Consider the following 12,151-nt stretch of genomic DNA (forward strand, 5'->3'; position numbering starts at 1 on the left):
ACACACAATTTGAATATAACCCACTTCTCAACCCTTCCCCCCCCCCCCCCCCCCTCCCCCCGCAACTCCCTTACATCTCTGATCCCGATCTCCTAACAGAGAGAATGCAAAACTTAGGAGGTTTAATAAAACCTCACAAGTTTGCTATTCTTTTCAATAGCGAAAGCAATTGTTTTGTTCTGTCTGATATGGCAGTGATGGAGGGGTAGGAGCCCCTTCAACTTTTTGACGTCGTGCAGACTCCTGTCATTAAACTTCCTTGGGTAGAATAATGGCATGATTACAGTACAAATGTAAAAAAGTCAGGTAATTCCATTTTATATGCGCTAAGACAATGACGAGCAGGGGTTACCAGCCTCTGTCCCCTATGTCTAGCAATAATATCGTGGTGTCAACTAGAAAGAACACGTATTGCATATGAACTGAGCTGCCTGCTAACTCTTTGTTTCTGCAGATCTTGTCTCGAGTTTTCAGGGCACAGTGTGCAGTTCCCTCCTGAACCCTGACCCTCTGTGCCGGCCTCCTCTGAACAACTTATTATCCCATGAGTTTTTCAGGTGAGCATCATGGAACAGCATTTCACTACTATGACAGACAGTGTATACCTGCAATAATATCCTAGTGCCTCACAATTAGGGATCCGTGAGTGATGGACACAGTCTATACCAGCAATGATACCCCTGTGCCACACTATGGAAGGTCTTGGACACGGTGTATTCTTGGAGGTGTAGTACCTGATGCCTCGCTGCTGAGTCCATGAGTGTGGAAATTGGATGTTCTAGTTTCCCTATCTCTATTCCTTTTGCAGTGCTAAAAGACCTATTTACCTTCCATTTCTTCCTCAGTGGGGATCCTCTGTGCGTACCCCATGCTTTCTTGAATTTTGTCACTGTCACTTTCCCTGGGGTAGAACTGGAGCTGGGGGAGAGGTAATATCTGTTGCCTTGTGGCCCGTGGGAGGCACCCTACTTTGTGTTAATTTTTATAACTGTTATTTTTACATTTCAAGAGTGCTTCTTCCTGGCTATAAAAACACAAAGCTGTATTACATGGAGGGAGGAAAGGGGAACATCAGAGAGGTACTTGTTCTGCACAGGTGGACTCTTAGGAATACTTTGCTTTCTTTCTAGGATTGATTTCCTAGAAGTTGTAAATTTCTTAAAAAGTCTGACTTTAAAGACCGAAGAGGAGAAAAATGAATTTTTCAAGTAAGTGGTGATGGCACAGAAGGAAGTGTGTAATGTTTCTGTTCTGTGCACCGCTGTGGATGCACTATGATTGTACAATGTTAGAAGAAGCAGAACTAGATGGCACACTGTCTTCTGCTCTTACTCAGAAATGCTATAAAACAAGGTGTTAGACCTTAGAGTGCATGCATTGTGGTATGGTGGCCGCTGTTGTGAGAGCCAGGAGCTGTTTCCATCCTCTTTCTATATTGTTGTTCTCCAGCTATACTGGGAGCTTTTGTGAATGGATGAATTTTTGCTTGTAGCCATTAAAGTGATTTGAGCTGCTTGTGATATTAGTTTTACATACGCCTGTCTGGCAACAGGGCCACTGTGACTATTTGGAAATGTTTGGCTTTAAAGTGGCTATTTTAAATAGAATAAGTGCATGACCTGATGCTGATTTGCATCCACATGAGTATGATTGTTTGTTTCCTGTGAGCAGGTTTCTCTTGGATAGAGTTTCCTGTCTGTCAGAGGAGTTAATTGCATTCCGGCTGGCACCCCTTCTGCTCAATCAGCTGGTTTTTGCTGAACCAGCAGCAGTGAAGAGCTTCCTCCCTCACCTACTTCGCCCAAAGCACGGTGAGTATTTGGAGCAGGAATTTTACTGGGGTTCTGCTTGTTTCTCTGCAGTTTTATTCTCATACAGTCCAAAACTTTGAGTTTCTGGTGACCAAAATCTTTGCTTGTTTCAGCTGCTTAGAATAAGAATGCGATGCTTTTTGATACAGCTTGGTTATCAATGGTTTCAATTTTTTTTTCACTATAAAAAACTGGAGCCAAGTGCTACAATTGGTATCTTTCCTGAATGTTCATCTTTTTTTCCTGCATTTAAGAAATTAAAAATACGAGGGGCCCTTTTACTAAAGCTGAGCGTGTGCTAAGCTTTATTTAAAGGACCCCTAAAAAACATATACCCCTCTGTATACTAAGCCGCATGGTAATGTTGTCATAGCCCATTCACTTTGAATGGGCTGTGTTGGCATTGCTGTTTGGCTTAGTACACGGGGGGGGGGGGGGTATTTTCTATTTTAAAAAAAAACCATAATATAGGGGGTTCTTTTACTAATCTGCAGCCAAACCTTTGCACAAGCATTTCTGGGTGCTAAGGCCATTTTTACTGCAGCAGTACAATGGCCAATTTTCTCTTTTGTATTAATGGCCATGCGCTAGTGTTGCTCATACTGTAAACCTGCTCTAACTGATTAGCACAGGAGTGCCCACTCTGCCCGACACGTCTCCTCCAAGAAAAAATAAATATTTTTTTAGTGCACACTGATTTGGCTGTTACCGCAGGACGCCTGAGCATATCCCGTGGTACGCCACGTTGGTGCACTTCATAGTTACGCTTGGGTAGCTTATGAGCCCTTACCGCTAGGTCAGACTTAAATAGGCACGTGCTAGTTTTAATATTAGCACATGCCCATTTCCCGGCCCATTAAAAAATAGACTTTTTCCTAGCCACGGTAAAAAATGGCCCAGTGCATGCCTAAAAGACATGCCCACACTACTGCAGGCCACTTTTTACTGCTGTTTTGTAAAAGGACCCCTTGTTGCATTACCATTGTGCTTTTACTCTTGACTGTTTGTTTGTTTTTTCTGCTGTCTGGCAAGCTCTGCACTCTGTGCCTGCTGTCACTAACTGCACCAAAGAAAGCCCCACTTCATAGGTGGGTCAAGGGCACTATTTTTGGATGTGCATTGAAGGAGCAGGATGTGTTCTTGGGGCAACTCCAGGTTGATGTTCCCCAGGATATCCTTTGCTTATCACTTCCTCTTGTCAGTGTTTTGTTTGCCTGACGGAGTTGTTTTCAGGCCTGCTACTACTCTTGGCATCAAAGCTAGCTGTGATGTTCATCTCTCAGCCCATACTCATACATTGTGGTCATTGCTTACTTTAACTCTCCATGGTATTTCTGAATAAAGTTTTTAATTTGATTGCTCTGCTGTTTCTAAGTCTTCTGTCTCCTCACCATCACTGTCATTCTTGTCCCCTTCCAGCCTCATATTGTGTCTACTTAATTGTAGACAAGTTGTTGCTATCCATGATCTACTCTCAGATTCTGCAATTGATTTACTATTTGTCTTCTGTTCTACGTTCTACTGCCCTCCAGTGCTGTATCGAGGCTGCCTGTCTCTCCATTTTGGAAACCCTGAACTATTGTCCCAACCTTCTAATACTGGGTGATTTTTCAGCTTATATGTCAATTTCCCTTCCAGACCCTGACAGATACTTTTTCTCTGATCTGATGTTGAATTTCACCAGTTTGTTCCCTTTCCCACCCACTCTGATGGTCATACTTTGGATCTTATCCTAACAAAGGGGGTGGTCTTCCTCATGAATATATAACTTGTTGTCTGCAAAGGTGCTGTAGGCTGACTATTACTTGATCACTTTCAAGTTTATTGCTCCTCGGCCTATTGTAATGCAAATTCCTGTGTTCACCTATCCTAAAACTTTGGTTGCATCAACCTATTGCTCTGCCCTCACTTGTGTATACTGAACATTTTGGGTTATTGCCGTTGCCAAATGGTCTAAAATTTGGGACTCAGTTGTGCTCGGCCATTTCGCCTTCCAGACCTCAAAATTCTCTTGCAATTTAACAACTTTGAATAGCTTCGTGTTGTAAACAAATTTAATTACCTCATTAGTTACTCCCATCTCTAGATCATTTATAAATATGTTAAAAAGCAGCAGTCCCAGCACAGACCCCTGGGGAACCCCACTGTCTACCCTTCTCCATTGAGAATACTGACCATTTAACCCTACTCTCTGTTTTCTATCTTTTAAACCAGTTTTTAATGCACAAGAGAACACTATCTCCTATCCCATGACTCTCCAATTTCCTCTGGAGTCTTTCATGAGGTACTTTGTCAAATGCCTTTTGAAAATCCAGATACACAATATCGGCTGGTTCACCTTTATCCACATGTTTGTTCACCCCTTCAAAGAAATGTAGTAGATTGGTGAGGCAAAATTTCCCTTCACTAAATCCATGTTGACTTTGTCTCATTAATCCATGCTTTTGAATATGCTCTGTAATTTTGTTCTTTATAATAGGCTCTACCATTTTGCCCAGCACCGATGTCAGGCTCTCCGGTCTATAATTTCTCGGATCATCTCTGGAACCTTTTTTAAAAATCGGCATTACATTGGCCACCCTCCAATCTTCCAGTACCATGCTTGATTTTAAAGATAAAATTACATATTACTAACAATAGTTCTGCAAGTTCATTTTTCAAATATATCGGCACTCTGGGATGAATACCATCTGGTCCAGGTGATCTGCTATTCTTCAGTATGACAAATTAAGCCATTACATCTTCCAGGTTTATAGAGATTTCATCCGATAGAGCCCGGTATGGACGCTGACTAACATGTACGTTAGAAAATTCTAGTAGCTTCTCACTGTGCACATGCGGGTCCTCCAGTCTTAGTTTTCCGCTGTGCTGAGAGGGTGCATTCCTGTGTTCTCTCCCTCTTGCAGTGTTTTGAGACTTGCTTGTCTTTTGTTGGTTTCTGCAGTATTTTTTCTTCTTTCTTCTGTTTACATTTTTGCTCAACCCCTCGTATATTATGAGAGTTTTTGGCTTTTCAAGTATTTGTTTTTCGTGTGTGGCTGTGTGATTAGGCTACAGCCCATCCTCAATTTGAACACTGACCCCTTTTTTTGTATTTTTAATGTTTTCAAAGCTTTATTGAAAAAAGATGCAAGCACTACAAAGTCAATATCAATAATAAAGTCAACAACCAACCCCCCCCTTCCAGAAGTGCATCACAAATAGTTAAGTTTGAGATACCAGAGTTGAAGTGGATCTCCATATTTCATAAACAGCTAAACTTTAGAAAAAACATCTAACCGTCCATGCCTCATTGTAGTCAGCTTGGACATTTGAAAAACAAAATCCAGTTTTTAGAGAACTTGAGACATAGATGGCATCGATTTGTTGTTGCCAGGATTGGGCCAACACCAATTTTCCAGCAGTAAACACCTGCATTGCCAGCTTGTGCTGCTCCACTCTAACCTCCAGAGGCTCAAGATATAAGAGGCAGAAATTTGCCCATTGAGGATAGGGTTTATGTAAAATTTATTGGACCAGTTCCAATATAGAGGTCCAGTAAAGCTGAGCCTTTGGGCAAGTCCTCCAGATATAATAAAATGTGCCCAGATTGTCACTGTTTCTCCAACACCAATCAGATGCTTGAGGATACATCTTGAGCAGCCGTTTAGGGGTATAGTACCAGTGATAAAAAAATAACACTGCCCCTTTTGTTTCATGGTTCAGGATTGAGGAGTTTAATTTAGCCAAGATTATTTTTTCAGTGTCACAGAAGACCCCCCAGTGACTTCGTGTATCAAGTGTAGACACTTGATTCTTGCAGAGAGGAGAGGATCAGCGCTGTGGCAGCAGGCAAGAAAGAGTAGGGATCTTTCCTGTCCCAAAGAAGCCACTAGACCAGGGTACCTCGAGGTATGTGCCGGGAGGGCATCCTGCGCTCAGGGGAGGGAAGGCACTTTTGCAGGGATCCTGCAGGATCTAGGTCCATCCCCACAGGATTTCCGCAGACCCAGATCCATCCCCGCAGACATGGAGGGGATTCACGCAGTACCCGCGGGAATCCCGCTATCCCTGCTCCCGTGCAGCTCTCTACTAACCACCCTCAGATCTGCATACCGCTGTATTTAGAATGTCCAGAATATCTGGAGCTGTCAGAGCCTGGTATTCCTTTTCCGTTTCACTTTCAGGGGAGAGGGAAGGGGACAGTAACCACTGAGGGATTAAGGAAGTGTTATGCCTTAATCCCTCCAGTGGCCAGCTGCTCAATCAGAACACCCTTTTGTACCATAGACGTGTTTGAAACAGGTTTAACTAAGGACATCCTTCTGTTTAGACTTTGGACATTTTCCTTCCCTTCAGTAATTGCTGCTGGATGTCTTGATTTTAGGCCCTCCCCTAGTCCTGCCCAAAACATACCCAGAGTACTCCCCCTTGCTATTAGGACTTATGGCAGTGGACGTCCAAATCCTGTCTTTGCAAAATCGGGATTTTTGGGATGTCCATTTGCTTTGAAAATAAGTGCCTTAGTGTATTTATTTTATATATACCAGGTGTTTGGGACCAAATCATTTTTGTATTACGCTGCAGTTAATAGATTGAGTTTATTTTAATTTCATATTTACACTTTTTGATATATAGTTTTATTGCCCTTTTGTATCAGTTAGTATAGTATATCATTGTTTTTATTTCCTCTTATTTTTATTCCCCTTTAGCAATAAGACATATGCTGTTTTGCGAGTGCTGTGTTGGAATCTGATTTCAGAAAGATATTGAATGTGTTTGATTTTACATACTACTGCTATTTGTGTGCCTTTTTGTCTTCAGCTGCGATGCTTCTTTTACATTGGTAAAAAAGTCTGGCCCGTCATACAATCTTGTCTTACACTTTGAGGGGCATAATCGAACGCGAACGCCCATTTGTAAAAACGTCCATCTCCGAGAACGGGTCCGTGAAGGGGCGGGCCGAACTGTATTTTCGAAAAAAATGGACGTCCATCTTTTTTTTCGAAAATACATTGGATTAGGGCGTTTTTGTTTTTTAGCGATAATCGAAACCGAAGCGTCCCAGCTCAAAAACGACCAAATCCAAGGCATTTGGTCGTGGGAGGGGCCAGCATTCGTAGTGCACTGGTCCCCCTGAGATGCCTCTATGCCAGCCTCAAATATAATACCTAGCTCCATGACAGTAGTATGCAGGTCCCCAGAGCAATTTTACTTTAGTTGGTGCTGCGCGGGACCCATGCAGAGAGGAAAAATCGGAAGAAAAAAAAAAACAAGCAAGCAAGTGCAGTCAGGGACGTCCAAATTAAAAGATAGTAAAAGGGGGAATTGAACCAGCAACCTTTTGATTACAAGCTCAGTGCTCTAGCCAGTGCACCACTGATTAGACGTCCTTCCCTTTCCATTAAGTTTCTCCAAGTTTCTGTCAGCCAATCACAGCTCATTTAGCTGACATCTGTGTCAGCTAAACAGCGGTGATTGGTTGACAGAAACTTGGAGGGACTTAATGGAAAGGGAAGGACATCTAAGCACCTGAATAATGTGGCTCACTGGCTAGAGCACTGAGCTTGTAATCAGAAGGTTGCTGGTTCGATTCCCCCTTTTACTATCCTGGTAATTTAGACGTCCCTGACTGCACTTGCTTGTTTTTTATTTTTTTCTTCCGATTTTTCCTCTCTGCATGGGTCCCGCACAGCACTAACTAAACTAAAATTATTTCGGGGACCTGCATACTGCTGTCATGGAGCTGGGGATGACATTTGAGGCTGGCTTACAAGTTGGAAAAAAAGTGTTTAACATTCGGTTTTTTTTGGTAGGAGGGGGTTAGTGACCACTGGGGGAGTCAGGGGAGGTCATCCCCGGTTCCCTCCGGTGGTCATCTGGTCATTTAGGGCACTTTTTTGGGACCTGTTCGTGAAAAAAACGGGTCCAACAAAAGTGACCTAAATTCTCTCTGAAAACGCCTTTCTTTTTTCCATTATCGGCCGAGCACGCACATCTCTGCTCAGCCGATAACCACGCCTCAGTCCCGCCTTCACCACGCCTCCGACACGCCCCCGTCAACGTTATGCATTCCCGCGACGGAGTGCAGTTGGAAACGCCCAAAATCGGCTTTCGATTATACCGATTTGGGCACCCACAAGAGAAAGACGTCCATCTCCCGATTTAGGTCGGAATTTGGGCGTTTTTCTCTTTCGAAAATAAGCCTCTTCGTGATATCAGCTTGTCAGTTTACTCGTAAAATGGTTTTGTACATTACTATTTGTTTTTTTGTAAGTGCTGTGGTTTTTATATTCCTTGTGTTCAATATATTTTTAATTTATATGTTTGTATTTTTGTCATAGTTTGTCTTACATTTTTATATATATTTGTTATAATTGATCATAATTTATCATTTTATAGGACCCCGATACAGCCATTATGTTGAAACACTTTGGTGTTGAAACACTGCCGTGTTGAGTCAGTTAATAAAGATTCTGCCATCTAGACCTGTTGTCATGCCTCCATTTTTTGCAGTCTCTGCTTTATGTTTTTGGTGGTATCTGCAAAGGTCTTTTCTTTCTTGGTTTGCTGCTGCTGCTTGCCTTTAGTCCCACCAGATCAGTCCTGGCTCCCGGCCTAGTTCAGAGAGAGTTCTTCAATAGCTTACCTTGCTTCTTCACAGTTGCTCTTCATTTTCTTCTTGTTGAATCTTCTCAACATTTTGGGAGAATATAAGCCTTTCTAAAGGTTTAAAGGAAAGTTGTATTGGTGTCTGTAGGTTTCTCAGGTTTCATTGCTTTGTTAATCAAACACTGAAGTGCTGGAGCTGCACAGTGCCCTTACAGTGCACAGCACACTTCTGTTTGTTTCTGTCTCCACCTGCTGGTCGATGGACTCAACACCCCCAAGTTCTGGACTGATCTGTTGGTACTAAAAGAAAATTAGCAGGTAAAATCTAATTTCTCTTTGCCCATGGAAAAGGCTTTGTTGAATATGGGAATACCAGGTCTAGAGGGAGCACATGATGAGCTGGACCTTACAGCAGCTGAGATGGTCTTGGCTACACACTTGGAAGCAGGCGGAGGTGATCAGTGTAGTAGGTATAAGGAAAACGCCAGTGCTTTTGTGAGATGTTTAGGCTGATTGCACTTTTGTTTTGTTACATTTGTACCCTGCGCTTTCCCACTCATGGCAGGCTCAATGCGGCAGGCAATGGAGGGTTAAGTGACTTGCCCAGAGTCACAAGGAGCTGCCTGTGCCAGGAATCGAACTCAGTTCCCCAGGACCTAACCACTAGGCCACTCCTCCGACAACATAAACTTCAACAATTTGAAGCTATATGGGAAAGCTACTTAAATTGGTTGCAGGTAGAAGGGGATGAAGAGGGAAGGTGAGCAGAACTGGTTAAAGGCTTTGAGGTTGCTTGATGTTGATAGTGCAGGGGATGCTATGAAGTGCTGACAGGGGATCATTTTGGATAACCAGGGAAGGGAGTTGGGGAACTGAAGAGGAATGGAGGTACGGAAGAGGAGTCTGTGGCTGTCTGTGGAGGGAGGGGCGGGCAGGGGAAATATATTACTGTCTGACGTGTTCATTGTTAAGTTGGCAAGTGAAAGGAACAGCTGTGGGCCAGGTGGTTGTAAGTTGATGTGCAAAATAAAAGTATTAAAAAAAAATTTATGCTAGTTTTCCTCATCCTTGCAGTCTGGATTCTGACAGGGTGATGCCACCAAGACTGTCTTGTTCATGAATTAAATGCATGGTATACTGGACAGAGGCAGGGTTGCCTTTAGCTGTCATTATAGGTCTCTCTGCAGCTTTTGACCTCATGGACCATGCCCTTCTACTTAATTATAAGACTATTCAATTTTGGGTTAGCTGGGATCATCTTTCAGTGGTTTTCCTCTTTTTACAAGGACATACCTTCTCTGTGCTTTCTGGCCTCACTTCATCATCCTTGTGCACAATACCTTATGGGGTTCCACAGGGAACCATGGTTGCTCCCTTAATTTTTAACATTGCTTTAGCAAATGTCATCCAGGATAAGGGTGTTGGTGCTTAATTCAATGCACATGACATCCTCCTGGTTGCCTATGTTCTGATCTATCTCCATTGCAGCAGTGCCTTAATACTGTTGCCTCTTGGTTATGAACCAACAGACTTATTCTAAACCTTCTTAGACTATCTTGCCTATCACTCGCCCCCTCTCTTTTCAGCTCCCCAGTCACTGTAGGGGATTCTTTAACTATCTAAGGGTGGTTAGTGATTATCAACTGTCCACCCCCAGGTATCCTCAGTTGTGCAACCATTTTTTTTAACTCTGTCCACACTTAGATGATGCTGTACAACATACCCCAGTGCATGCTATTATCACAGCACACCTCGATTACTATAACATTGTTTATTCTGGTGATAGTACTTCTGAGATTTAGATGACTCTAGACTGTTCAAAACACAGCCATTAGGCTGCTTTGCTGGGCACACAAGTTTGGTCATAGCACCCTACTATTTTTCCAGCATTACTGGCTTCCCATTAAATTTCAAATTCAATTTAAATTTTTAGTATTGGCCCATAAAGCTCACTGTACTTATAATGTGTCTTATTTTGCTTTCACAGTTGTCTTGCATACCCCTGCCCACTTGTTTCATTTTTCACATGACTATAGGACTTCTACTACCTTTTATCAAGGGCCAGTTAGAATCAACAAGGCATGTTGTGTTTTGCAGCATCTTCTCTATGGAACAAGCTTCCTAGCCCACTTAAGAGCTGAGGTCTAATAGGCGTAGCTCTCAAAATATAGCTTTTGTCATCCACCTTTGCTGTGTAGTAGGGGCAGGTTGGGTGGTGGTGCAATTGGGTCCATTCAGCCTATATATCTTTGGGCTTCCTGCACTATTTCTCTATAAGCTTCTCTTTTGTCTTCCTGTTGCTTTTCTGCCTTATAATGGAGTTCCCTTTCCCATCCATTATTTAGATTGTAAATTCCTTGGTGTTCTTTTACAAAGGAGGGTTTTGGCAGTGCCATTATCATAAACATATTTTGTAATTATCCAATTATAGTACTCCAGTGGTTAAATGCTAAAAGCTTTATTTTAGTTTAAAAAAAAATTACAGTAAAGATAATGTTTGAAAGAGACATCAATGATTTCCTTATCCCATCAATGTGATTGTTGTTGTATTATATTGTAAGCCACATTAAGCCTGCAAATAGGTGGGAAAATGTGGGGGTATAAATGCAGCAAATAAATAAATAAAGCCGAGAATGCACTTAACGTGTGTATGGTTTTTCTCCCAGAAAGCATAGGATGTATAATTCCCCTTCAAGCTTAACCAGGTGTTTTTGTCTTTTTGTCCTTTTTGGATGTACTTTCCTCAGATAGCAGTCAGAGATGCCAGACAGAATGCCTGCTGTCCCCAGCTCTCTTTCAAACTCATGTGATTCCAATCATCCTGAAGCTGTTCAAAGTACATGAAGAGCATGTGCGAATGGTGCTTCTCAGTCACATTGATGCCTATGCAGACCTCTTCTCTCAGGAAGAGCTGAAAGTTGTCATATTGCCACAGGTGGGTGAGTCACAGCCTTAATGTATGTTTCCCTGTTGTACTATATTAGTATAGAGCTGAAACATGTCACTGCCATGGGGGAGGGGGGAGGAAGAAAGCAACAGCCTCACTGGGGCTTTTTTTTTTTTTTTAATTATGTTGTAATTGCTTTTAGGGGTTTTTTTTGGCAAAAAAAAAAAGAAAAGAAAGATGACACGTGTCATTGTCAGAGTGGAGGGAGAAGGCAGCTACAACCTCACAATGCATTTTCTCACTGTACTCTCGGTATGGAGCTGAGACATCAGATTGGCAGAGGGCAGCTCCAGTACTGGATCACTGTCCAGCTATATATATATATATATTGCAGTAAACATATGTACAGTACTGTTTATTATATGTACAGTATACAGTCCCCTTTAACTGGCGTTATACAGTCTCCATTGACTGATGTTAGGCTTACTTGAAGTAATCAGTCATAGTCCTCTGTACACTCTTGTGTCTGTGAGTTCCATAGACTACGGACTGTCAAAGCACTGACATCCAGTGGCCTCCAGATAGGCCCGCACAGTGTTGAGACTCTCCAGCGCTCTTGCAAAAATGACAGGAGGTTGCTGAATTTCGTCAGTATGTGCCTCTCTGCACATTTCATCATCTGTTTCATCATCAGCTGTTGCCTGTGTGTAGGTGCATATCTCGACATCAGTGCTGTCGTGAGCTGTTTGCAGGCTGGGATGTCAGTAGCCTGTTCATCTGACGTGTTTGCAATAGCTGCATCTGTTTTGTTCCTCTCCACATCCATAACAAAGCTTGCCCGCTTGTAGCAGTTCACAATGCT

General features: G+C 42.5%; 1 protein-coding gene across 2 annotated transcripts in view; it reads left to right on the forward strand.

Moving 5' to 3' along the window:
• SCYL3 (SCY1 like pseudokinase 3) overlaps positions 1 to 12,151 on the forward strand; it is a 62,457-nt gene that overhangs the window by 36,005 nt on the left and 14,301 nt on the right. The window contains exons 5-8 of one of the 2 annotated variants that reach the window (XM_030205951.1): positions 455 to 557; positions 1,131 to 1,208; positions 1,672 to 1,811; positions 11,150 to 11,337. In XM_030205951.1, coding sequence (XP_030061811.1) covers positions 455 to 557; positions 1,131 to 1,208; positions 1,672 to 1,811; positions 11,150 to 11,337 — 509 coding nt within the window. The remainder of the gene's footprint in view (positions 1 to 454; positions 558 to 1,130; positions 1,209 to 1,671; positions 1,812 to 11,149; positions 11,338 to 12,151) is intronic. The other variant, XM_030205952.1, reaches the window with a different exon arrangement.

The sequence above is a fragment of the Microcaecilia unicolor genome, chromosome 6, assembly GCF_901765095.1.
Source record: "Microcaecilia unicolor chromosome 6, aMicUni1.1, whole genome shotgun sequence".
Classification (NCBI taxonomy): domain Eukaryota; kingdom Metazoa; phylum Chordata; class Amphibia; order Gymnophiona; family Siphonopidae; genus Microcaecilia; species Microcaecilia unicolor.